Consider the following 26,608-nt stretch of genomic DNA (forward strand, 5'->3'; position numbering starts at 1 on the left):
GATGGACAGGGAGGCCTGGCATGCTGTGATTCATGGGGTCGCGGAGAGTCGGACATAACTGAGCGACTGAACTGAACTGAACCCAATAGGTAGAGAGATTAATTATATAAGAGAGAAAAGGGAACATTTACAGAAAAAAAAAAAATCTGAAGACAGGGAGGGGATGACTCCAGAACTCAATGGAAGGATTAGCCTCTGAAAAGTAGAAATTGGGCTTCCCAGATGGCGCTAGTTGTAAAGAATCCGCCTACCAATGCAGGAGAAGCAAGAGACCCAGGTTCAATCCCTATATCAGGAGGATTCCCCGAAGTAGGCAATGGCACCCCATTCCAGTGTTCTTGCTTGGAAAATTCCATGGGCAGAGGAGCCTTCTGCACTTTAGTCCATGGGGTTGGAAGGAGTTGGACACTACTGAGCGACTGAGCACAGGACGAATGTAGAAAATATCTCTTTCACTGGAATAAAAGGGTAGGATAAAAGGATGAGACAGATGCAGGGAAGGTGTGCAGATTTACCAGTAAAAAGTTGAGGGAGTTATATTAGAAGATCTGGATAAGGTTAAAGTGTAATGGAAGATACTGATCAGTTAGGCTGAAAGGATAAACAGTTGATTGTAATCAGAGAATATTTCTGAATTCAGGGTTTCAAAGGTAAAAGAGTTTTGAGTGATAACATGATGAGACCATTGGAGTGGGTGGGTGGCTGAAATAGAGTGGAGGATATTGATGATAAGGACGGCAAATAAACAAGAGGTCAAGGTAAGAGATGATGGTTTTTCATGGATTTTCATGGCAAGAAATGGAAAACCAAACTTCAATTGACTTAAATTATTGGAATATCAGCTCATACATCTTGAAGTGCACAAAGGGGAATTCAAGGTTGACTTAATCCACTGCTCCAACCATGTTTCACTTCAGTTTTTTCAATATTTCATCCTCTTCATGTGTTGGTTTCACACTCCATCTAGTAGCAAGTAAGAATATCCTGTGAGAACTCTCAGAATTTCTAAAATATTAATTTGAGTTATAAATCATTCCAAGAGATAAACTGTTATCCAAACTTATTTAATTATGGAAAGTCTTTCTAGGGGGCACTAGTGTTGCATGGAATATACTTTGGGAAATGCTGCTATAACCTTGTTAAGCAACAGTTATTGACTCCTACAGTGGCTAGCCACAGAAGCTTATACTCTGGTTTATGTAAGAAAAAAAAGAATTTGTTAAGCAACACTGACTAGATCACAAACTACCTGCGGATGCTGGAGTACCAGGCTTGGGGGTATACATTGAAGACTTGCTGGGGAAGACACAATTGCTGTCACTATTAAGCACCAAATTTGTACTGCTGACGCTACTAGCCTCCAACACTGGACACCTCTATTGGCACTATAACCACCACTGCCCCAAGAACTCAGTCTTCCTGCAAATGGTGTTATCTTGTGCTGCATGAAAGTGTACCTGATTGGGTGAGCTGGGGTCATTTGCCTATAGTCTAGCTGCAAAAAAGGCTGGGAAAGCAATTATCTGGTATTTCCAACTTCTAAAACGGAAAAAGGGTCCCATCTCCCTCCAAAACTTAAAAGGTAAAGGATTTTTAGAACCTAAGAAAGATAATTTAATGCAATAGCTAAAAATAAGTTTTAAATATCCATATAAAATACTAATTTCTTTGCCCAACCTGAATTATATTATTTCCCACCTAGTCATATTTAAACTTAAAAAAACCTCAATATAATGCAATTCAAAATACAATTACCTGCTCACCAAAAGCAGTATAACCCAAAGACTCATCATTTACTATATCCAATTACAAATGTAGAACTTCTAACTGATATTTGTGGAATATCATTTAGATATGACATCCTTTCTAAAATATGTGTGTATGTATACATGCATGTATGTACATATTTGGCTGCACTGGGTCTCAGTTGCATCAAGTGGGATCTTTAGCTGTGGCATGTGAACTCTTAGTTGTGACACGTGGGGTCTAGTTTTCTGACCAGGGATCAACCTCAGGCTCCTGGCATTGGGAATGCAGAGTCTTAGCTACTGGACCACCAGGGAAGTCCCCTGGTGGGGACTTATGATATCTTAATTAGGAAGTTCACCACTATAATAAGGAAGGTCCTGTTGTAGGTAATAGGAACCAGGCTAGCTATTTTAATCAGAAAACATTAATACAGGGAATTAGGTACTGAAATGATCAGAGAAACACATTATCCTGGTCCCCAAGGAAGGACTCCAAGAAAATCGTCATCTGTCCTGACATGGGAAATGAAACTTGACATCAATCTGGAAGATAGAGAATCAGGAATCTGCTCTCCAAGCTTCTGGTTCCGGGATCACACCATCTTAGCCATCATGTAATCTTAGCCATCATCTGGAATTAAGGAAGCCGTTGTCCTCCTGGAACACACTATGAACTATTAATACAACCTGAAATCAGGAAGCTGCTGCCAGAGTAGTTGACTCTGGGGCCACATCACACCTGCAAAGTCACACCAGCAAAATGGGGGCCTCACACTCTGCAACTCTTCCCCAGCAGTTCCATTTTCAGATCTCACATGCAAGCATCACTGTAAAGTGTGTTCACTGCTCAGAAAATACTGAGTGAGAGAGCATGATGGCAAGTGGGTCAGCAAGTGGGACAGATGGTGGGGCCAAAGCAGAAACTTGGTGGAAGGGAATTCTGGATTAGGACTCCAATAAAATCAGATCACTGCTTCATCTGAGATCAAAGGGATCCAGTGTAATTAAACTGACATGAGTGGGAATTCCCTGGCAGGCCAGCAGTTAGGACTCAGTGCTTTCACTTCCAGGGGCCCAGGCTCAATCCCTGGTCAGGGAACTATAATCCCACAAGCCGAGCAACATGCCTTCTCCTCCCTTAAACAAAGCAAAACAACAAAAACCTGACAGGAGGTACCTTGTTGGAGTATCTGGATTGTGTCGCCAAGTCTAGAGATTCAGGGTTGTTTGCTGCAACTGACAGTTTGGGCATTCAGCAGTGACAGGTGGCAGCTTATCCTTGGAGAGGTTGTATAACTGTGATCAGTGGCCCTGATGCTTATGGCCTAGGATGGCACAGGAGAGCTACCCAATGAAGGGAACAGAGGTGGTGCTGAGGAGCTGGAAGGGCCACCTAGAAGGGCCTGACTGACAAGATAAAGGGGCCAAGTGCATGGACTGAATAGTGAAGGCTGATAAAATAGACATCCCAGCAGATGCCTTCATGGAAAGATGTGCCAAGACCAGGTAGGGTACATTATACCTCAGAAGATGCTAGCCTGGGCAGTGTCTCTTATCTGAGGTCATGACATCATATAATTCTGAGACTTAATGCCATCCAGGTGAAGAGGAAAAAGAAATCCTGAAGTTGACCTAGTTTAAACCTCAAATAACCTAAAAAACCTTGAACCTGACTTTAAGAGGTTTCATTCATGCAGAATGACAGTTTAAAGAGGAATTGTTATTGGAATATACAATTGTTTCCCTTTTTTTGTAATTGTATTAGTTGGTTTGAAGATTTATACTTGCTACACAGCCTAAGTCAATGATGCAATCCTTGAGTTGGTTGACTTGAATACAAATTGCCTAGTATGGTGTAGTAGTTAAAGGTATAGATACAGGGGCCAACTTGCTCACATTCAAATACCAACTCTGATCCCAGTAGCTTAGGTGAATTACTTACCCAGTGTGCCTCCATATCCCTATTATTTTATAAAGCACAGATGATGATGGAAATAGAACCAAATCCATCAGGTTATTGTTAGGATAAAATGAGTTAATGTGACTGGAGGATTTAAAACAGTTCCTAGCACACAGTGCTGTATAAATATTTGCACCTTCAGCTGAAGAATGTTTGAAACCTGTAGTCTTGAAACTTCGATGGTTGCATGATCCCTGAAAGAATTTTGGAAAACTATGTACTTTCAAGTTGACATCTAAAAGCATCACCATTTAAATAACTGCAAAGGACATAATTTTTACTGTACTGTAAATATTAACATTTAGAAAAAGTTATGTCTCTTTCAAACAATATATCCTAAGTACCACAGGAATTTTATATCCTAAGTACCACAGGAATTTTATATCCTAAGTACCACAGGAATTTTATATCTACTTACCCACTTAATTTTTTTCTACCTTATTCACTTAAAATTAATAGATGGACAGGCTCTTGACAGTTGGGAATTTTACACCATTCTTTTTTGAATTTTTGTTTCACTCTATCCACAGAATTATAAACTAACATAATGTATTTATTGGAGTAGGAAATGACAGTCCATTCCAGTATTCTTGCCTGGAAAATTCCATGGACAGAGGAGCCTGGTGGGCTGCAATCCATGGGGTCACAAAGAGTTGGACATGACTGAATGACTGAGCACATACAAAGGATTTATATGCTTAAAACTCTCTTACTTATCATCACCATGTCATACCTCTCATTAGTAAATATATATATTTAATTGGAATCAAAATGCTAAAATTTTCCTTGGCTATAAAAATCTAAGCTATGTTAGACAATTTTTGTACCCTACTTTACAACCTCTTGGTCTTTTTCCTGCTTTGGCAGTCACTGTGGTAACCAGCTACATTTGGAGGTTGAGGACACCACCATAAAGCTGCATTCCCTTATCTCTTGTTTTATGCTTCCATGGCTCTTTGTCGCCTCTGTGTCTGTTCTTCCAGGAAATTAGCTCCTTGGTGCAACTCTGGACCAGTGAGGTAACCGGCTCAATAATATACTCTGGTTCTCCCTCCTGTGCTTCACTTTCACCAGTCCCTCATTCCTGTTCCTTAGAATCTCTTCCTAAAATATATTACCTGTATAGGCCTTATCTCAGGCCCTGCTTTTAGGGGAACTGAAGCTAAAATCCCAGAGTTAAAATTTCTCTTCCAGATTCAGCTATTGTTACAATAATTATTATTAGTATGTCAATCAAAACAACACACATTACAAGTTATAATAATTATCACCAAAGTTTTATTAAAACTTTAATAACACTAAATCTCAGTGACATGACTTTTTAAAAATGTCGTCATATATCTGTGGGAAGAACATTACAGCTATAATGAGACAGGATTCAGCATTAACCTATTTTTTATATCAAGTATTTACAAAATGTTAAAAAAATTTTTCAAACAGACTCTAAGCACACACAAAAGTTTTAGCTTATTAATAAGGACCAGAAAGATGACAAAACCAATTCAAAGTTGAAATAAAATTATTAAATCAGATATAAAACTGGTTAATGGACCTATCTTCTCCCTGGGAAAGAAATCATTTGCTTATTAGTTTCCTGTAAGTTAACATATAACTCTATAAAGTGGTAAAATTTCTGTACCCTAATTCATAGTAAATCAAGGACTTCCCTAGTCGTCCAGTGGTTAAGAATCTGCCTTGCAGTGAAGGGTTAAGGGTTTGATCCCTGGTCGGCAAACTAACAGCTCACATGCTATAGAGCAACTAAGCCCGGACGCCGCAAGGAAAGATCCAACATGATGCAATGAGGATCCCTTGTCCCACAGCTAAGACCTGATACAGCCAAGTAAATAAATATTTTAAAAAACAGTAAATCAAACTAAGCTATATTCTCTCAGAAAGTCAGTTAACCTTTTAGGCAGGCTTGTTACTATAATGCTGTGTGCTTGCCTGCTGTCACTAAGTCATGTCTCTTTTGTGACCCATGTAGCCCGCCAGGCTCCTCTGTCTGTGCAATTTTCCAGGCAAGAATACTGGAGTGGGTTGCCATTTTTTTAAATTCTCTGATTTGTTCATTTAATAAATATTTATTTACTAAATATTTCCTTTGTGTCAGACATTTCAAGAACCTTGTCATATACTCCGAATAATACTGATGAAGTACTTGCTCTCCTGCAGCTTACATTCTCAAAGAGGTAGAGAATGAACTTGTAACTTCAGCATAGTTATGAAGTGCCTGTCACTCTCAGTGTTCCAGCGGAGGTGATACCTCATAAGATCCCTCTCTTTATACTGTTGAAATAATATACAGGGTAAAGAAAAAGAGAGTATGGGGGAGGGTAGGCTGTTACTATTAATAATTAAAAGTCAGTGAAGCTTTAATGAGAAATGATGGAGCAAAGCCTGTAGATAGCACAGGGAAGAGTGGCCCAGGCAAATGCAACAGCAAAGGCAGACTCTGATGCAGGAAGGCCCCAATATTTTCTAATGTTAATATTATTTTCTTGAAGGAGGCAGGAAAGGCTTTAAGCAGGGGAGTGACATGGTCACATCTGTGTTTAGAAAGATTACCCTGGGGGAAGTTAAGGAAGATGGATGACAGGAGAGAATATCGGAGACAAGCAGTCAAGTCACAGGCTGTAACGGTAAATAGGAAATAGAAAAGGCCTGTCCTGTACAAACCAGTGACAGTGGGATGGAGGGAGTTTGGGTATTTGAAAAGTAGAAGAGACAAGCTCTGATGTCCATTAGAATGTGCAAGATGCAGGTGTGGGAACAGCCCTAGATAGAGCTCTTAGATTAGGCCCTCATGGTTAGTTTTCTTCCTGAAGTGCTCTCCCTCCATTCCCCAATAAGAAAAAGGCCATCACAACACATTTCCTTTTAAAGTTTTATTAAAGTTTAACGGAACAATTAATATTTTCTGTTGTTGTTAATCCCAGTACAAAAATACAGTTGATAACTTGACAAAAATGGCTCCATCTAGGGCTAGAAGGTTTCTTCAACAGTTAATGGGGGAAAGAAAGCATGCTTCCAGATGGGGCCAGTCCAGAGCACACAGCCATTCCTGCACACGCATGCGCGCAGACAGGGACGCCAAGCCAGAGAGAAGAGGAAGTTGCAGGCATTCAGGAAGAAGCCCAAGATTATCCCAGGAGAAAAACAAGAGACAGGCTGAGCTCCTTGGTGGGGCAGAATTACGGCTTTACATTTAGAATTTGTTGTCTTAAATGATGAGCTCTTTCCACAATTTTTAACATTATAGAGAAGATGCTTCTGGTCTCTTTTCACCACCAAGGTGAGTTAAGCAGGAGGAAATGGATTCAAATACTGCAGTGTGAGGAGTAAATCTCAAAATGGCTCAAGTTTTATGTCAAAAGGTGTCATTCTTTACCTTCAATGACAAAGAGATATTCAGGTGAGAGGGGACAGGACAAGGAAGTCTGCCACACTCTGCGGGATCACAAACATGGAGACCAGTTTCTGGCAGCAGAACTCTTCCAACAGTGAGAGGGCCCCTTCCCAAGTGGGAAGGAGCAAGGTTTCCCGACCCATTCAATTGTTCTGAGTCCTCAGTATTCCCTTCCCTGCTGCTTTCTTCCAGAACAATAATTTTGAGGAAAGAAGGGATGCATTCATCTTACAACTCATCTTCCAGATGTTTCTCTCTGAAGGCATCACCCGTCAGCCTTTCCTGAGCTTCCTTCATCCCCTGAACAACTGTGAAATAAACATTGAGAGGGAAAGTATGAAGCAGGTCTTTCATATTTGACAACCAATACATAATTTTATGTTTTAGGAGAAATGTATGAGGAGCACAGGATCTGGATTTAAGATCTAATTCTTGATTTTAGCCCAGGAAAGTCTCTTGAATTTGTTTTCTCATCTATAAATAAGGTGATGCTACTAACTTCAAACAAATTATAAAAATTAAACGAGAGAATGAATAATAAATGTCCTTTGTAAACTATGAGGTCCTATAAAAATGTTATTTAGCAGTTACTTTGGCTTACCCTCCAGGATTAGAGTTGAACCCCTATCATACGCTGGAAATATACACGACACTAAGGGAATAGAAAGCATCTTCCTGTCATCTCCATCACCTGTTCGGGATGAATGCTGCATTTATTTCATTTTCTGTGGAGGTTACACTGATATGTGAGCAAGTATGTGTGCTTAGAGGGAGGATGGTCTTCACGGAAAGAGGTGGTCATGTCCAGTACCAATTATGTATGGGAGAAGTCAAGTTCTCAGGCAAAAGAGAAACCTGGAAGGCAGGCCCTGGGTAGACAGGAGATGAGTCTTCTTGTCTATCTCAGGAATCAAAGAGGGAAGCTGGGTACAGGATCCCTGTACAATGGCAGGCCAGGTGTTAGGGTTGAGCCACAATCTGTGGATCTCAGAAAGCATACCAGGTAGTAAAGTTTGTTACACCCCTTTAGTTTTGCCCAAGCATTTAGTAAAGCCAGGTTTGAATATTTCAGCTTCATGTCAGCTGAGCCATGGGGAATTCAGGTAAGGGTTCCATATCCATATCTGGACTAATATATTAAAGGATGATGCCCATGTCAAGATGGCAGGGGTAACTGCATGAAATTCTAAAAGGAAGGTGAATTTCAAGGGTCAAGAGTTGGGGATCTAAAGTTCAGTTGCCCTTCTCCATGTGGAAAACTTCCCTCTAAAACCAGCCTCCCAGGATGTGCTTTTGGGTAGGGAAGATAGCATTCTCCTTACCCATGGGGACTGAGGACTCAAAACATAAAATGATCAACAAACTGGCAGCATGGCAAAGGAAGACACATGGCAACTTAGAAATAACCCTCTTTTACAGATGGCAGGGAGAATTCAGAAGGAAAACAGTGACACGATGTGGCATGAATTCCAACTTCTGCCTCTAGGATGGCTGCACTCAGGATCAGAGAACAAAAAAGCATGACTGACTTATGATTTCAATCTCCCCTCACATGTTTGTGCTGATGCTGTTCCCTCTGCCTTAAATAATGCTTTGCACATCCCTCTGCTGGTTAGGTCTCATTCTTCAAGACTCAATCCAGTTATCATCCCCTGTAGCATGACTCATGCACTCTCCATGTTGGGCTACACCTGATGGGCACACACACACACACACATACTCACACACTTTTCCCTTGCTTCCTTAGCTTGAAATGTCCTCTTCATATCTGACCAAAGAGACAAATTCTTATCTGTCTAGATCAAGTTAGTTTACTATCTATGAAACCTTTCAGAATTGATCATCTAACAGCATTCCCCTACCTTTGAATTCTTACAAGAATAGTGTTAGTGCAGTGGAAAAAAACTAAGTTTTAGACTGAAATCCTGGCTCTGTGACTTATTAAAACTGTGAGTCCAAGGGCAAGCGACTGTATCTGCAAGCCTCAGTTCTCCAGTTTCCTATGGGTCAGTTAGCTTCCTACTGGATTTTAAGAAGCTAGAGGAGGGGCTTGCTCTTCTCTTTCTTCTATATCCTACATAGCATCGAGCCAAAAGCTACATGCACAAGATGCTTAGCTAACACGCTGAATTAGTTTCCCATCAAACCGTGCATGTGGTTCATTCTAGTTAAACCTAGTAGCAACCCTCCCTCTTCTCTGTCAACATAACCATACCTTGCTCAGCACTGATGTAGAAATACTTGTAGCTGGGGTTTCCATTCTCATTGATTATTTCAGGACGCACTTTGCCGCTGGGATCTATTGTAGACAAAATGGCACAGGGGTTGCAATAACTACAAGAGACAAGTACTTCAAGCATTATATGATATACTAGGGCTTCTGGAAAATGAGACCTGCCCATCTTTGCAGCCCATTATCTCACCACCCTACCCCCTGTGTTTTACATTGCAATCAAAATGAATCCCTTGGAATTCCCTGAACACATCCCACCCCCACCCTCAACCATGCCAATATGCTGTTCCATCTTTCTGGCATGTTCCTTTTCTGCTTGATGATAGTGGGATCCTATATTTTTATTTGTATTCCCCATAGAATCTAGCAGAAAGTTGATCAAAGACAAGGTGGTCATTAAATATCTCCCAGGAAATTGTTTCTGAAAAGATATTTGTCTGGTTACAGTATCCCATTGCCTCAGCTCTGCTATAGGGCAAGGGAGGGAACCACGGCTTCTCTCGGTTCCTGCCTAACTTGTGGCTGAGGCACAGATGATTGCTAAACGAATAAATAAATGATCAGTCTCTCCCACTGCTCACAAAAGCAGTTAGTTTGGGCGGAGGGGCCGGCGGGGGGGTTGTTGTATCGTTTACTACAAAAGCAGCTAGTTAATGGGAAAAGTTTTCCTTCAGACCTGAGGCTCTGGCATTTAGAATCCATCACTCTCTTTTGAAAATGGCTTTTGTTTTTAGCCATAACAATTTCACTAAGTGGAGTCAGTGCCTTGATGCACTTCTCTTTCCTTCTGTACCATGGATCCCCAGATTAAGACCTTTCACCTTACCCAGGAACAGGATTCGTGGAATATAACCCCCATCGGGGCTGAAATCTTCATCTTTGGGCTCCTCTTCATCCTATTAAGTGTAAACCTCAAGTCAGATCATGTTCCTTCTCTCCTCAAAACCTTTCAGTGTCTTCCCCTCCCACTCAGGTTAAGTCCTTGAAGTGGCTGAGAGGCCCTACATGATCTCCTACCTAGGCACTTCTCTTAACATCACATCCCACCACTTGTTTAGTTTTTCCCAACCACACTAAGTTGCCTGCTGTTGCTATCATTAAACAAGCCAGGCATGCTCCCCACTCAGGCTTTTGGACTTGTTCTTACCCTCTGCCTGGACATACATCCCCTTTCATCCAGGTGGCTCACTCCCTTTTCTGATTCAAATCTTTGCTCAAATGCCACCTTCTTTGCTAAGCTAAGTTGCTTCAGTCGTGTCCGACTCTGTGCGACCCCATAGACGGCAGCCCACCAGGCTCCGCCGTCCCTGGGATTCTCCAGGCAAGAACACTGGAGTGGGTTGCCATTTCCTTCTGCCACCTTCTTTACTAACCACCTAATTAAAACTGCAAACTGTCCCCTCCAGTCTTCATTTTTAGCCACAGCATTTACCACCATCTGACATATTTTATTTATCTGTCTGCCTCCCCATATTCAAGTCCTCATATGTAATTTAATGCCAGCAAGGAAATTTGTCTGTTTTGTTCATTGCTTATTCCCAATACCTACATTACTGACTTGCACAGTTTTTCTTGAATGAATGGATAAGATTGACATTTTAGTACAATTGTGAAGTTATAGTCCTCCCAGGAGACATGACCACACAGCTAACTTTCAAGAACTCTCTCAAGTTGGGGCATGCCCATTGAACACACTTGTGTTTTCTTTGAGTGGTGATTCTAAGTTACCATAGAAAACGGTGAGGAGTTCAGATAGATAGGAATCAATAGTAACTTTGTCATTTATGGTATGATTCCCGTTTCAGAAGTTATACCAAAGAATATAACTTTGCCTTCAGTGAGGTGTGTTAGCATTCAGGCTATCTACTAACTTTATTTTTTTTTAATTATTTATTTTCGGCTGTGCTGGATCTTCATTGCTGCGTGGCTTTTTCTGTAATTGTGGTGAGCAGGAGCTATTCTCGAGCTGCGGTGCGCAGGCTTCTCATTGTGGTGGCTTCTCTTGTTGCACAGCACAGACTCTAGAGCGTCTGGGTTTCAGTAGTTGTGGCACATGGGCTCAGTAGTTTTGATTCCTGGGCTCTAGAGTACAGGCTCAGTAGATGTGGTACATGGGCTTAGTTGCTCTGCAGCATGCAGGATCTTCCTGGATCAGGGATCAACCTGTGTCTCCTGCATTGGCAGGTGGATCCTTTACCACTTAGCCACTAGGTAAGCCCTTATCCACCAGCTTTATAAGCAATCCCTTAGCTACCTCAACATTAACTGTTAATGTGTTCAGATTTCCAGTCCTATGTTCAAATAAATATCATTTAACAGAAACATAGGGCTAGGAGGATCATCACAGGGCATCCAAGAATCCCACATTTGAAGAGTACAGCCTAAGAGGCAGTACAAGTAGATCACAGTACCTGTTCTTATCACTGCTCTACGATCTTGACTAAATCACCTAACTCCTTCAGGTCTAAGATGCTCAATGTGTAAAATGGGAATGGTATCAATGGCCTAAAAATCCCTTAACTCCAAGGTCTGATATTCTGACTTGGGATTCTAAGACCTCTGGCCAATGTGAAGTACATAAAAGATGTCTAACCAAGAAAAAGGATTCTGTACATATAAGCCCAGCACAGAGTAGGATTTCAACTGAATCCTATTTTTCAGGGAATTGTGGCCTGCATGTATGACTACATCTTTAGTTATACAAAGATGTAAAACCATGACATAATCACAAACTAAAAATGAAAGAATCTTAAAAGTTAGTCATTTTAACCAATCTTTCTTCTACTTCCGCAAATGGGGGCTAGATGGTTCTACCACATCTGATACAAGCCTTAGTATTAGGGTTCAGAAGAAAAACACATACATACAAGTAGACAACTCTGCTGAGTAAGATTTTATACCATCAATGATATTAATTCTATAACAGTGAAGACTTAAAATCACAGCAGAAAGGAGAAACTCTAGAATTCTTACCTCAAGATTTACCATAACAAAATTATGGGAAAGTTCTGAAATTTCTGTAGATTCTGCAAATTTGGGCTTTAAAGCTGGGGGTGGGGAGGAACAGAAGAAAACATCATTGTCATATCCAAACATTAATTTGCTGAGATGATTCATGTAACTGACAGTTTTTCTAATCTTAAGACCCAGAAATCAGGACACCTGAATTCTGGTCCTGCTTCTGCCATTGATTAGAATAGCTGTGTATCCTTAAGTGATTGACTTCATTTCTCTGAAACTTTCATCTCATTTATAAAATATAGATAATGAACACTGATGAAAAAATTACCACTATTTGCTTTTTTACATATTTCAATAACATCTACTTAAGAACAGATGTAATAAAGACAATAGAGAAACAATACCATTAAAGTACATGTATTACTAAACTAATGATTTACACTAAATTTATACTTTTTCCAACAAGATTTTATTAAGTGTAGCATACCAAACAGAAGAAATCCACCTGGGAAGTTGCAGGGTGGTTTAACAGAGAGAATACATGCTGCATAGTAAGAAAACCTTACTAATTCAGTTCCCACCTCCTCCGGGAAGACTTTACTAACCATTCCTTATATCTCTTTTTGTATATACAACTGTTCATACGACTACTGTAGCACTTAATCCCATACTCTATATAACCATATCTTAATTGCCACATCCTTCAATCCCTTGCAAATACTACTGTAAATTTCTTGAGGGCTGGGAACCTGTTCCATGTATTTCTTTGGTACTCCTACAAGCAATAAACAGTGCTGAGCCAAAGTCAGTGCTAGTATTTTTAAAATGTTAACATTTGAGAACACATCTGAGGTCTGATAATTTCCACCTACCTTTGCAAGCTCCACACCAGGACTTATGGATAATCACCATCAGAGGCAATCCACTTAAAAACAAAAGAGACAAATTATAATCTAGTAATTCCACTTTTTGAAATGCACTCTAATAAAATGATCAACCAGTGAAGACAAAGATTAACGTACAAGGATGTTCATGTAACATAATTTCAAAAAAAAGAAATTTAAGACAATCTATTCAATAATAGTGGACTATTATAACAAAATTATTGCTAAGTTCTGATGTTCCAGTAAATTGTGCAAATTTGGGCTTTAAAGCTACGGAGAAGAGATTTAAAACAACAACAACAAATTACAACATTTTCAAATATTATGGTTATATAACCACTGAAATGGTAACAAAACTTTTCATTGGGACACTGTTAAAATAAAAACTAGAACACAAAATTATCATCTGTGTTGTTGTTGTTCGGTCGCTAAGTCATGTCCAAATCTTTGCAACACCATGGACTACAGCACACCAGGCTTCCCTGTCCTTCACTATCTCCTGGAGTTTGCTCAAACTCATGTTCATTGAGTCGGTGATGCCATCCAACCACCTCATCCTGTTGCCCCCTTCTCCTCCTGCCCTCAATCTTTCCCAGCATCAGGGCCTTTTCCAATGAGCTGACTCTTTGCATCAGGTGGCCAAAATATTGGGGCTCCAGCATCAATCATAACAACGAGTATTCAGGACTGATTTCCTTTAGGATTTACTGGTTTGACGATCTTGCTGTCCAAGGGACTTTCAAGAGTCTTCTCCAACACCACGATTGGAAAGCATCAGCCTTCTTTACGGTCCAACTCTCACATCCATAAATGACTATGGGAAAAACTATAGCTCTGACTGTGGACCTTTGTCAGCAAAGTGATGTCTCTGCTTTTTAATAAGCTGTTTAGGTTTATCACAGCTTTCCTTCCAAGGAGCAAGCGTCTTTTAATTTCATTGCTGCAGTCACTGTTTACAGTGTTTGTGGAGCCCCCCAAAATTATTACCTATATTCAATTATACAAACATGTAAAAAATAGTCTAAAAGGAAATGTTTCAAAACATAATAGAAGTTATCTCTAGATAATGGGATTGTGGATTTTACTACACTTTTTTCTGTATTTTTCAATTTTTCTACAATTAAGTGTAATTTGTTTTTTGGAGGGGGCAGACCTGTGGGATCTTAGTTCCCTGACCAGGGACTGAACCTCGGCCCCAACAGTGAAGGTATCAAGTCCTAACCACTGGACTGCCAAGAATTCCCAATTAAGTATAATTTTTTTATCATCAGGGAGGAAAAAGCTCTAAAATAATAAGCACCATATTCTACCTGAGTCAGTCTTGGCCAGCTGAAGCTCCAATACTCTCAAGGCTCAAATGCCAACTTGTAGAAGGGTCCTCTGTAAGCAGCCACTGGCTTTCTCCATAATCCACATCCATGTCACCACATCATCACAGGCATATACTACTATCAGAGCATTTGGCACACTGAACTGTATCTATTATTTACTCATCTCCCCTCACTGGCCTTAGAGCTTCCTAAGGAAGGGCCTCTTAGCTGTCTCTATGTATTCTACAACTAGTACAGTATTATTGGTAGCCAAAACGTATACAGTATTTACTATGTACCAGGCACTACTCTACAGCAGACTGGTTCCAAATTGTGAAAGGAGTACATCAAGGCTGTATATTGTCACCCTGCTTATTTAACTTATATGCAGAGTACATCATGCAGAATGCTGGGCAGGATGAAGCACAAGCTGGAATCAAGATTGCCGGGAGAAATATCAATAACCTCAGATATGCACATGACACCACCCTTATGGCAGAAAGTGAATTAGAACTAAAGAGCCTCTTGATGGAAGTGAAAGAGGAGAATGAAAAAGTTGGCTTAAAACTCAACATTCAAAAAACAAAGATCATGGCATCTGGTCCCATCACGTCATGGCAAACAGATAGGGAAACAATGGAAACAGTGAATGACTTTATTTTGGGGGGCTTCAAAATCACTGCAGATGGTGACTGCAGCCATGAAATTAAAAGACGCTTGCTCCTTAGAAGGAAAGCTATGACCAAACTAGACAGCATATTAAAAAGCAGACATTACTTTGCCGACAAAAGTCCATCTAGTCAAAGCTATGGTTTTTCTAGTAGTCATATATGGATGTGAGAATTGGACTATAAAAAGCTGAGTGCCAAAGAATTGGTGCTTTTGAACTGTGGTGTTGGAGAAGACTCTTGAGAGTCCCTTGGACTGCAAGGAGATCTAACCAATCAATTCTAAAGGAATCGGTCCTGAATATTCATTCGAAGGACTGATGCTGAACCTGAAACTCCAATACTTTGGCCACCTGATGCAAAGAACTGACTCACTGGAAAAAAACCCTGATGCTGGGCAAGAATGAAGGCAGGAAGAGGAGGGGATGACAGAGGATGAGATGGTTGGATGGCATCACCGACTCGATGGACATGAGTTTGAGCAAGCTCTTAAGAGTTGGTGATGGACAGGAAAGACTGGCGTGCTGCAGTCCATGGGGCTGCAAAGAGTCAGACAGGACTGAGCAACTGAACGAATCATCTATTTACTACTAATTTCTCAAGGCCAAAGACTATCTAAACCATCTTTCAAAAATATAAGCACTTATCTATTATTTGTTTACTGAGATATATGAAAGACAAGCTTAAAGGGCTTTTGCCTTGAAGAACAGAATGAAGCACCCAGTTAGGGAAGTTGTCATGATAGTGACTCCATGTTAAGACCAAGACATCGAGACTCACTGAGCACTAGAAAAGTACTTTTGACAGAAGGCATAACAGGGATACATCTCTATCTAAAATGTTACATTAAGTAAATTATATGAATATAAAGCTACATTAAGAGAAAGAGATGCCAGCACACTGTCTTTTTATAAAATATTTTATTAAATGAAATAATCTAGTGGTTTTATATTTCAATTCCACTAGAACCAAAGCTTCCCAAGGATAGAAACCAGTGGATCTATCTGTGACCCCAGGCCCCAGGTCAGAGGCTAGCCAAACGTAGGCACAATACTTAAAAAACTGTGGTATGAAGAAAGGGCCAGCACAGATGCAGAACTGTGTTATGTTCAGTTCTGTTCACAATTATTATAAAGCAATTTATCCATCCCGTCTGCTCTCCCACACTTCAGATGCGAGAAATCAATGGTGTGTGACAGCCCAAATAGAACTCAATCTATGCAAGCTCTGTCCACTTAAGCTCTGTTCTCTAGAGAAATTTGCCTACATCCACAGACAGTTCTCCATTCTCTAGTATCAAGTTTGCTGTAAATTCAAGGCCTGGCACAGAGGGAATCAGGAGGGTATGAGTGAATCAGTCACAACAGCTTTAGTACCACACATCAGTATATTCTTCAGAACTTTATTCTTCCTAGAGAAATGGTGTAGTGGTTAGACAAGAAACCATGGTTTTCCCACTCACTTGCTCCGGTTAGTGCAGGCTCTGGCTCAGATACTGCAGAAACATGTTGGCCAGTTGAGGCAGGTTCTCATTATTGGGATGCATTTTGGTGTAAGAAATAAACTGACGACGGAGGCGACTCAGTTCTGCCATGGTCAAAGGCCTGGTAAACCGCAGGTGCTCTGTGGTGCCAGGAAGCTTAAGCAAGTCTCCGGGGACTGCACTCTTCTGCGCTTCCATCAGTCCTGCCAGCACCTGGCTGGTGACCTGGTCCAACTGGTGCAGAAAGCTGCCGGAGGCAAGTGGCTGGGACTGTGTAGACTGATGGGGTGGAGGAGGCCGGTTCTCAAACAGGGCAGCTCTGATCTCTGCCAGGGGCAACGGTTCCTCTAAGCCCACCAAGGTGAACAGGGGTCGGTCCCAGCGGTTCCGAGAGTCAGGAGCTTCGAAGCGCTGCGCTAGGGCCTCCAAAAGTTCGGGAGGGTAAAAAGCACCGGACGCATGCTCTGCAGATTTCTCGGATTCCGAAGCCATGAGAGTTGGAAAATCTGCCGCCCTGGTTTCCTCTGGCTCAGATTCCGTAGATACTTCTGCCTGAGCTCGCCTATTTACTACAGAGGCTACTGCCTGCGGTTCCCTGAGGACATCGGTGCCCACCGCCAGAGGTCTCCCTCCCTCCTCAGCTCGCGGTCTCCAACTCACACCGACATTCCGGTTCGGATTATCCACGGCGCCTGCCACCCGCAGTCCCCCGCTCAGACTACCTGGTCGCACGCAGTAGACGAGGCAGAGCGGAGTGCGCGCCGCCCGCGCCAAGCAGTACAGTTCGTAACGGAAGCCCTTGATGTAGTTCAGCGAGTCGAGGATGACCACGTCCTGGCGACTCAGGCGCCGCTCCACAGCCGCTCGCAGGGCCCCACGCAAGGCCTTCTCACGGGCTGAATCGCCATACACTGTTGCGTCCTCCGCGCCCAGCACCGCCGCATCGTCCACCACCTGCACCGCGCGGCCCTCAGCTGCTAGGGCCGCGCGGAGTTCCTCCACGCGCCGGCTCTTGCCACTGTACGGCAGCCCACAAAACACCACGAGCGGCATTCTCCCAGGACGCGGCCATGTGCAAACGCGCCGCGTCACTTCCGGGTTGCCGGCGGTTCTGACGCAAGCCGGAAATGAAAGCCGCATTTCCTGTATCTCTTAACTCTTACAGGACTTCTTGTTGCTATGGAAACAGGAGCTCTAGGCCATCTAGAACCAGGTACTGCTCTCTGAAAAAGGAGCTGGAGCTTAAAATGGCATCGGTTATCTATGTCAAATGTTTTAGGTCCCGGAGAACGTGATCTCCTGATGGCCAATGACTGTGTCCATCAATTTACAGTGGGGGCCTTAAAATAGAACTGAATATTGCTCAGCTATCAATGCAAAGAAATAGAGGAAAACAATAGAATGGGAAAGACTAGAGATCTCTTCAAGAAAATTAGAGATACCATGGGAACATTTCATGCAAAGATGAGCACAATAAAGGACAGATATGGTATGGACCTAAAGAAGCAGAAGATATTAAGAGGTGGCAACAATACACAGAACTATACAAAAAAGATCTTCAAGACCCAGATAACCACGATGGTGTGATCACTAACCTACAGCCAGACATTCTGGAACGTTAAGTCAAGTGAACCTTAGGAAGCATCAGTACAAAGCTAGTGGAGGTGATGGAATTCCAGTTGAGCTATTTCAAATCCTAAAAGATGATGCTGCGAAAGTGATGCACTCAATATGCCAGCAAATCTGGAAAATGCAGCAGTGGTCACAAGACTGGAAAAGGTGAGTTTTCATTCCAATCCCAAAGAAAGACAATACCAAAAAAAATGCAAACTACCACACAATCGCACTAATCTCACATGCTAGCAAAGTAATGCTCAAAATTCTCCAAGCCAGGCTTTAACAGTACATGAACCGTGAGGTTCCAGATGTTCAAGCTGGATTTAGAAAAGGCAGAGGAACCAGAGAGAAAATTGCCAACATCTGCTGGATCATTGAAAAAGCAAGCGAGTTCCAGAAAAACATCTACTTTTGCTTTATTGACTATGCCAAAGCCTTTGACTGTGTGGATCACAACAAACTGTGGAAAATTCTGAAAGAGATGGGAATACCAGACCACCTTACCTGTCTCCTGAGAAATCTTTATGCAGGTCAAGAAGCAAGTTAGAACTGGACATGGAACAACAGACTGGTTTCAAATCTGGAAACCAGAGTATGTTAAGGCTGTATATTGTCACCCTGCTTATTAACTTATATGCAGAGTACATCATGTGGAATGCTGGGCTGGAGGAAGCACAAGCTGGAATCAAGATTGCTGGGAGAAATATCAATAACCTCAGATATGCACATGACACCACACTTATGGTAGAAAGCAAAGAACTTAAGAGCCTCTTGATGAAAGTGAAAGAGGAGAGTGAAAAAGTTGGCTTAGAACTCAATGTTCAGAAAACAAAGATCATGGCATCTGGTCCCATCACTTCATGGCAAATAGATGGGGAAATAATGGAAACAGTGACAGACGTTATTTTTTTGGGCTCCAAAATCACTGCAGATGGTGACTGCAGCCATGAAATTAAAAGACGCTTGCTCCTTGGAAGAAAAGCTATGACCAAACTAGACAGCATATTAAAAAGCAGAGACATTATTTTGCCAACAAAGTTGCGTCTAGTCAAAGCTATGGTTTTTCGAGTAGTCATGTACAGCTGTAAGAGTTGGACCATAAAGAAAGCTGAGCACAGAAGAATTGATGCTTTTGGACTGCGTGTTGTAGAAGACTCTTGAGAGTCCGTTAGACTGCATGGAGATCCAACCCATCAATGTTAAAGGAAATCAGTCCTGAATAATCATTGGCAGGACTGTTGCTGAAGCTGAAACTCCAGTACTTTGGCCTCTTAATGTGAAGAACCAATTCATTGGAAAAGACCCTGATGCTGGGAAAGAGTGAAGGTGGGAAGAGAAGGGGATGACAGAAGATGAGATGGTTGGATGGCATCACTGACGGGACGGACATGAGTTTGAATAGGCTCCAGGAGTTCGTGACGGACAGAGAAGCCTGGTGTGCTACAGTCCATGGGGTCACAAAGAGTTGGACACAACTGAGCAACTGAACTGAACTGACTGCAAAACAATCAACATTATATTTTGCATACAGAAGACAATTCACAAATACTAGTTCCCCTTCATTCTTTATGGCCAGTGACATTCAGTAACTGCTTATTCAATAACAATTTCAATCAGTATCTTCACGACTGGGAATACAGAGATGAACATAAAACAGTTTCCCCACAGGAGATCAAGGATCTGAATGGGAAAAGTTAGGCACCTACAAGCTGAATAATATACACTCTAATGGATAGAGGTAGGCTGGGTTGTAAAAGTACAGAAGAAAAAAACATACTGCCCACAAAAATTGCCAAAGACTTTTAGAAGTAGTCATTTGATTTTGAACTTGAAAAACGAATAGGAATTTTTCTTCTAGGTAAGGATGTCAGATAAAATATAGGATGAATGCTGGGCTGGAAGAAGCACAAGCTGGAATCAAGATTGCCGGGAGAAATATCAATAACCTCAGAAATGCAGATGACACCACCCTTATGGCAGAAAGTGAAGAGGAACTACAAAGCCTCTTGATGAAAGTGAAAGAGGAAGAGTGAAAAGTTTGGCTTGAAGCTCAACATTCAGAAAACAAAGATCATGGCATCTGGTCCCATCACTTCATGGGAAATAGATGGGGGAACAGTGGAAACAGTGTCAGACTTTATTTTTCTGGGCTCCAAAATCATTGCGGATGCTGACTGTAGCCATGAAATTAAAAGACGCTTACTCCTTGGAAGGAAAGTTATGACCAACCAAGATAGCCTATTAAAAAGCAGAGACATTACTTTGCCAACCAAGGTCTGTCTAGTCAAGGCTATGGTTTTTCCAGTGGTTATGCATGGATGTGAGAGTTGGTCTGTGAAGAAAGCTGAGCACTGGAAGAATTGATGCTTTTGAACTGTGGCGTTGGAGAAGACTCTTGAGAGTCCTTTGGACTGCAAGGAGATCCAACCAGTCCATTCTAAAGGAGATCAATCCTGGGTGTTCATTGGAAGGACTGATGCTAAAGCTGAAACTGCAGTACTTTGGCCACCTCATGCGACGAGTTGACTCACTGGAAAAGACTCTGATGCTGGGAGGGATTGGGGGCAGGAGGAGAAGGGGACAATAGAGAATGAGATGGCTGGATGGCATCACCGACTTGATGGACATGAGTTTGAGTGAACTCCGGGAGTTGGTAATGGACAGGGAGGCCTGGCATGCTGTGATTCATGGGGTCGCAAAGAGTCAGACACGACTGAGCAACTGAACTGAACTGAACTAATGGCTTCTTTGGCAGTCCAGGAGTTTGACTTCGAACTTCCACTGCAGAGGGCACGGGTTTGATCCTGGTCAGGGTGCAAGATGTGGCATATATATATACACACGTATATTGCATGTATATACATATATATATACACACACAAATATATAATATATATATACACACACAGAGGATGCCTAATTAAATTTGAATTTCAGATAATTAATACATATTGTTTTTAAAATAAGTATGTCTCAAATATTACTTGGAGCATATTTAAAATTACTTATTGTTGGAAATTTGCTGTTATGACTTAGGTAACTCAACCTGGAGCTCTGTAACAGCCTAGAGGAGTGGAAAAGAGTGGGAGGTGGGAGGAAGGTCAAGAGGGAGAGGACATATGTACATCTATAGCGAATTCATGTTGATGTATGGCAGAAATCAAACCAACATTATAAAGCAATTATCCCTCAATTAAAAATAAATTTTAAAATAAATGAATAAAATTACTTTTTTTCTGAAATTCAAATTTAACTGGGCATCCTTTAAAAAATTTTTTTAGTTGAAGTACAGTTACTTTACAATGTGTTAGTTTCTACTGTACAGCAAAGTGAATCACCTGTATATATACATACACCCCCTCATTTTTGGATTTCCTTCCCATTTAGGTCACCACAGAGCACTGAGTAGGGTCTCCTAAATTAGACAGTCGGTTCTCGTTAGTTATCTATTTTATAAGTAGTATCAATAGTGTATTTATGTCAATCTCAATCTCCCAATTGATCCCACTACCCCTCCTTGTCCGTTGGTGTCATAAGATTATAGTTATCCTCCATTTGTATTTGCTAAATTTGGCAACCCCACTCCTGCAAAAGATATAAGTCTCAGAGCCATGAAGCTATAGGATCTGTTCTAGCAAAAGCAAGCATTATCATTTGGTAGGTGCAGAAGTATGAGTGTTTCTATGCAAGGATGTGTGTGTATAAAGTAAGTGCAAACATACTGGATTTTTGTATCTCTCCAGTACAGTATAGCAGAGAATGTGCATTTCCTTCTCCTTTTGTACGTTTCCTGTGCATAGACTACACATACTTGGAACTTAAGACTATTCAACTTGAGACTATTCAGTTCAGTTCAGTTCAGTCGCTCAGTCGTGTCCGAGTCTGCAACCCCATGAACTGCAGCTCGCCAGGCCTTCCTGTCCATCACCAACGCCCAGAGTCTACCCAAACCCATGTCCATTGACTTGGTGATGCCATCCAACCATCTCATCCTCTATTGTCCCCTTCTCCTCCTGCCTTCAATCTTTCCCAGCATCCGGGTCTTTTCCAATGAGTCAGCTCTTTGCATCAGGTGGCCAAAGTATTGGAGCTTGGAGTTTGATGCTTCAACATCAGTCCTTCCAGTGAACGAACACCCAGGACTGATCTCCTTTAGGATGGACTGGTTGGATCTCCTTGCAGTCCAAGGGACTCTCAAGAGTCTTCTCCAGCACCATAGTTCAAAAGCATCAATTCTTCAGTGCTCAGCTTTCTTCACAGTACAACTCTCACATCCATACATGACCACTGGAAAAACCATAGCCTTGACTAGATGGATCTTTGTTGGCAAAGTAATGTCTCTGCTTTTTAATATACTATCTAGGTTGAGACTATTAGGCGGTATGTTTTACTGGCTGAGTGTAGGATTTGAAGTGTCTGGGTACAGATCTTGGCTCTACCACTTAACTAGCTATATGATTATTTAACTGCTCTGTGCCTTGGTTTTCTCATCTATAAAATGAAGATAATAACAGTACCAACCTCAGAAGAGTTGTTGTTAGAATTAAATGAGTTAATTCACATAATAAATGTCTGGTGCATAGTAATGCACTTAAAAATGTTAGCCAGTATTATTACTTTTGTTGTTGTTATGCAACTACTCCACTGCTCTGCCTTGGCATAACCCTTCACCTGAAATTAATGCTAAGTTGATGGCTGGAAAGTGCTCCAGATAAGCCAAAACCATATCGTGTACCTGGCAGCTGCTTCCTTCTTCCCATCTTCTAGCGTCCTCCAATGAATGTGATCTCCAAAACCTGGAAGGAAAGAGCCTCATAAATATTCATACGTGAACAAGGGGCAAAGACCCATGAAAGAAATGTAGCATATTCACAAGATACTCATAAAAAAGGCTTTCCGTTGTCAAGAGCATGGTGTTCAAGTCTCAACTCTACCGCTTTCTAGGTGAATAGAACCATGGACAGTCCCATACCTCAAGTCTCAGTTTTCATACCTGCAAAATGGAGATAATGTCACCTAATTCAGTTTTTAAGGAGATTAAATTATTAATGGCTATGAAAACCTTTGTAAACTAACAGAGTATGCAAATAATACTATAAGAATGGATGAGAATTTTCCACAGTTATCATAAAGCAGGTCCTAACAAATCATTGCTAGTTGGAGTCAACACAGCAGTATAGTTTAAAGAGTCAGAAAGACATTAAATGTGTGAATTTTGTAAATGAAGTAAGTTCTTGAAGTCCCAATTTCTTTATCTATAAAATCAAGAATAATACCCATACCTCCAAGTGTTTTGGTGTAAGGATTTTAAGACAATATAATTTGAGATAATATAAAGTTATTCTTGTTATTATTCCCCACACTTCAGTTAGAGTGATCTTTTAAAATCACATCTTTGCTTGGTAAAATATCTTTCAGAGGTGTTTCAAAGCCCTAAAAAGGAAGGTCAAACTCTTATAGCAGAGTTTCTGAAGCCTTTTCAGAATATGACTCCTACCCATCTCTCCAGGCTCACTTTCCACACTTTTCTTAAAATCTTACACAAAAAACTTTTTCAGGAGTAGTTCTTTCAGGATTACTTGAGATGCTGTCTCCCAGGCTTGAAGTCCTAATATTTCCCACCAAATAAAACATAACTCTCAAAAAAAAAAACAAAACTAATTTTCATTTCCTTAAAAACACAATATGCACTCTCCCCTTCAGCCTTCATAATCACTGCTTCCTTTGCCTTTCCTCCCACTGTCACCTCCAATTCATTCTTCAGGTATGAAACTAGCAGGCATTTCTTCTGGTAAATCTTCTCTGACACTCCAAGCACTCTATTCTTACCCCATCACAGCACTTCCCAGACTGAACTGTAAATGTTTATGTGTGTCTGTCTCCTTCACTCTAAAGGAAACTCCCTATGGGCTGGGACCGTATCTGTCTTATTCCCTCCTGTTTCCCTAGCATTTAGCACTACACAGGGCTCCCCTGGTGACTCAGACAGTAAAGAATCTGCCTGCAAAGCAGGAGACCTGGGTTTGATCTCTGTATGGGAAAGATTCCCTAGAGTAGGAAAGGGCAACCCACTCCAGTATTCTTGCCAGTAAAATCTCATGGACAGAGGCGCCTGGCAAGCTACAGCCCATGGGGTCACAAAGAGCTGAACATAACTGAGCGACTAACATTTTCATTTTTCATGGCTATCGAAAGTGCTCCACAAAATATTTACTGAGCAAATGAATATTATTTAGGCCATCTCACATAAATGACTTAATTTTGCATTTTGAAAATAGTGACTGTAACAATGCTAGCTGTTATTTATCGACCAATTTACACATGTCCTGCACCTCACACATGTTATCTTATTTAAATTTATTCTTAACAATAACCCTTTCACTGAACCTCTCTATATATCCATTAAAATAGGTATAATAATAGCTGTATGTTGCCTTTCCAACCCTGGCCAGCAGGATAGCTCCTGCAGAGGATGGTGAGAAGGGCTGGGCCACTATCAACGGAGGTGGTAACTAGAGAATACACTATGAACATTCACAAGCATCCATGGAGTGGGTTTCAGGAAGCATGCCCCTCAGGCACTCAAAAGAAATCCAGAAATTTGCCATGAAGGAGATGGGAACTCCAGATGTACGCATTGACACTAGGCTTATCAAAGTTGTCTGGGCCAAAAGAATAAGTAATGTCCCATACTTAACCTATGTGCCTACCTGCACATGGTTGTCCAGGAAATGTAATGAAGATGAAGATTCACCAAACAAGCTCTATATGTTGTTTACCTATGTACCTGTCACCACTTTCAAAGATCTACATATAGTTAATGTGGATGAGAACTAACTGCTAATGCTTCAGTAAAGTTATAGAACCTTAAAAACAAAACAAAAAAAAATAGAAAACCTGTATCTCATAAGATTGTTGTTAAACATTAAATTACATATATATTATATATATATAAATCTTAACACAGTGCTTAACAGATTGCAAATGATCAGTAAATAGCACCTTTTGTCATTCTTTACAGTTGAGACTTTTGAGACTCAGAATACACAGCCTATACCAGGTCACATAGCTGAAAAATGGCCAAGCAGGGGTTTTAAGTTCAATTTTATGACTTTTGGTTACTATACATACTGTCCTTGAGGCCTTTCTTTCCCAGAAATTTCCATCAGCTTAGCACAGGGAAATAAACAGCTCATCCAGATTAGCACTGAGAGGCAGTATCCAAACTAACCATAACTTTTCAGTATGGGCTACTGGCCAAGGGAAAACGTGTCACTTGCCTACAGTCCAAAGTCTAAACCTGGAGAGAGAACAACCAAGTGGCAGTGAAACTGGGAAGATGCCCAGGAGGACTGGAAGATGCCTTACTATGATCATCATCATTCTACCTGTCAAAACCTAAACTCAGGCAACAGAACCCTGCTTTGGAGAGACTCCTGACTAGACAGTCTGGAGGGATATCCACCTGCAAAAAAATGAAACCCTACATAAAAGAGACTTTCCAAAGGCACTCACTGGGCTCAAAGTAATAGACACAAACACAAAGTAAGCTTAAATCAGACAAGGAACAATGAGCAATAAGCAAAAGGCAAGGCTAACCTGAAAGCAAATGTCCATCATTATGTGGTAAGATGGAGGAGATAAATCTGAGACTCCATTTTAAGCCAGCTGTCAAAAGCAACTAGAGTGATTCCAGGGCAGTAATTAGTAGCCCCTGGTTTCCAGATGAATCAAATGCCAAACTTTCCTAGAAGAAAGCATTAATAATATTAGGCCTCCAGGATAACCTATATAAATAACCATTATGAGCTCACAATCATAGATCACGAAATCTGTAAGCAAAGAAGTCAACAAAAGTAAGAGTCAGCAGAACCATCAAATAGATAAGAGAACTTCATATATTAGAATGATCAGGCATAGGATACAAAAATAACTACTATATAAACATTGAAAGAAATAACATATGGCATGACAAAAATATGTATATAACAAAACACAAAATAGGCAAAACTGTAAAGGCACCAAATAGAATTTTTTTAACTAACGTGATTTTTGAAATACAAAATCAGTGAATATTCAGCAATACACAGAAATGAGTTATTAAGCCATAAAAAGACATAAAAGAGCCTAAAGTGCATACTGGTAAGTAAAAGATGCCAAACTAAAAAGGCTACATAATGTAGGATTCCAATTATATATGACTGGTGTTCTGGAAAAGGCAAAACTATGGAGACAGTAAAAGACCACACTAATGCGTGGGAAACTGGGGTAGGGAAAGGTGCAGTGGCAAGGGTTCACATGGGAACTCTGAATTTTCTGCTCAATTTTTCTATAG

At 41.0% G+C, this 26,608-nt stretch overlaps 2 protein-coding genes and 1 pseudogene across 2 annotated transcripts in view; 1 reads left to right on the forward strand and 2 right to left on the reverse strand.

Annotated features, from left to right (window-relative positions):
• Positions 1–4,752: 4,752 nt before the first annotated feature.
• The window catches only part of TXNDC12 (thioredoxin domain containing 12), a 36,552-nt gene continuing 14,696 nt past the window's right edge, over positions 4,753–26,608 (reverse strand). Inside the window, exons 2-7 of the mRNA XM_055404155.2 lie at positions 23,009–23,069; positions 13,184–13,236; positions 12,324–12,397; positions 10,177–10,246; positions 9,333–9,416; positions 4,753–7,425 (exon numbers count right to left, since the gene is read on the reverse strand). Of these exons, the coding sequence (XP_055260130.1) occupies positions 7,346–7,425; positions 9,333–9,416; positions 10,177–10,246; positions 12,324–12,397; positions 13,184–13,236; positions 23,009–23,069 (422 nt within the window). The 3' untranslated portion in view covers positions 4,753–7,345. The remainder of the gene's footprint in view (positions 7,426–9,332; positions 9,417–10,176; positions 10,247–12,323; positions 12,398–13,183; positions 13,237–23,008; positions 23,070–26,608) is intronic.
• KTI12 (KTI12 chromatin associated homolog) lies at positions 10,233–22,962 on the reverse strand. Its single transcript, XM_055404154.2, has 4 exons — positions 16,636–22,962; positions 13,184–13,236; positions 12,324–12,397; positions 10,233–10,246 (listed from the first exon to the last, which is right to left on the reverse strand). The coding sequence occupies exon 1, from the start codon at positions 17,794–17,796 to the stop codon at positions 16,645–16,647; it is 1,152 nt and encodes a 383-aa protein (XP_055260129.2). The 5' UTR covers positions 17,797–22,962; the 3' UTR covers positions 10,233–10,246; positions 12,324–12,397; positions 13,184–13,236; positions 16,636–16,644.
• On the forward strand, positions 23,184–25,110 carry LOC148778018 (large ribosomal subunit protein eL31 pseudogene; annotated as a pseudogene).

The sequence above is a fragment of the Moschus berezovskii genome, chromosome 4, assembly GCF_049115385.1.
Source record: "Moschus berezovskii isolate FMDL1 chromosome 4, NW_MosBer_1.0, whole genome shotgun sequence".
NCBI lineage: Eukaryota > Metazoa > Chordata > Mammalia > Artiodactyla > Moschidae > Moschus > Moschus berezovskii.

Excerpts from the sequence above, each read along its gene's own strand:
- KTI12 (XM_055404154.2), bottom strand. The coding sequence starts at position 17,796 with ATGCGGCTTTCATTTCCGGCTTGCGTCAGAACCGCCGGCAACCCGGAA.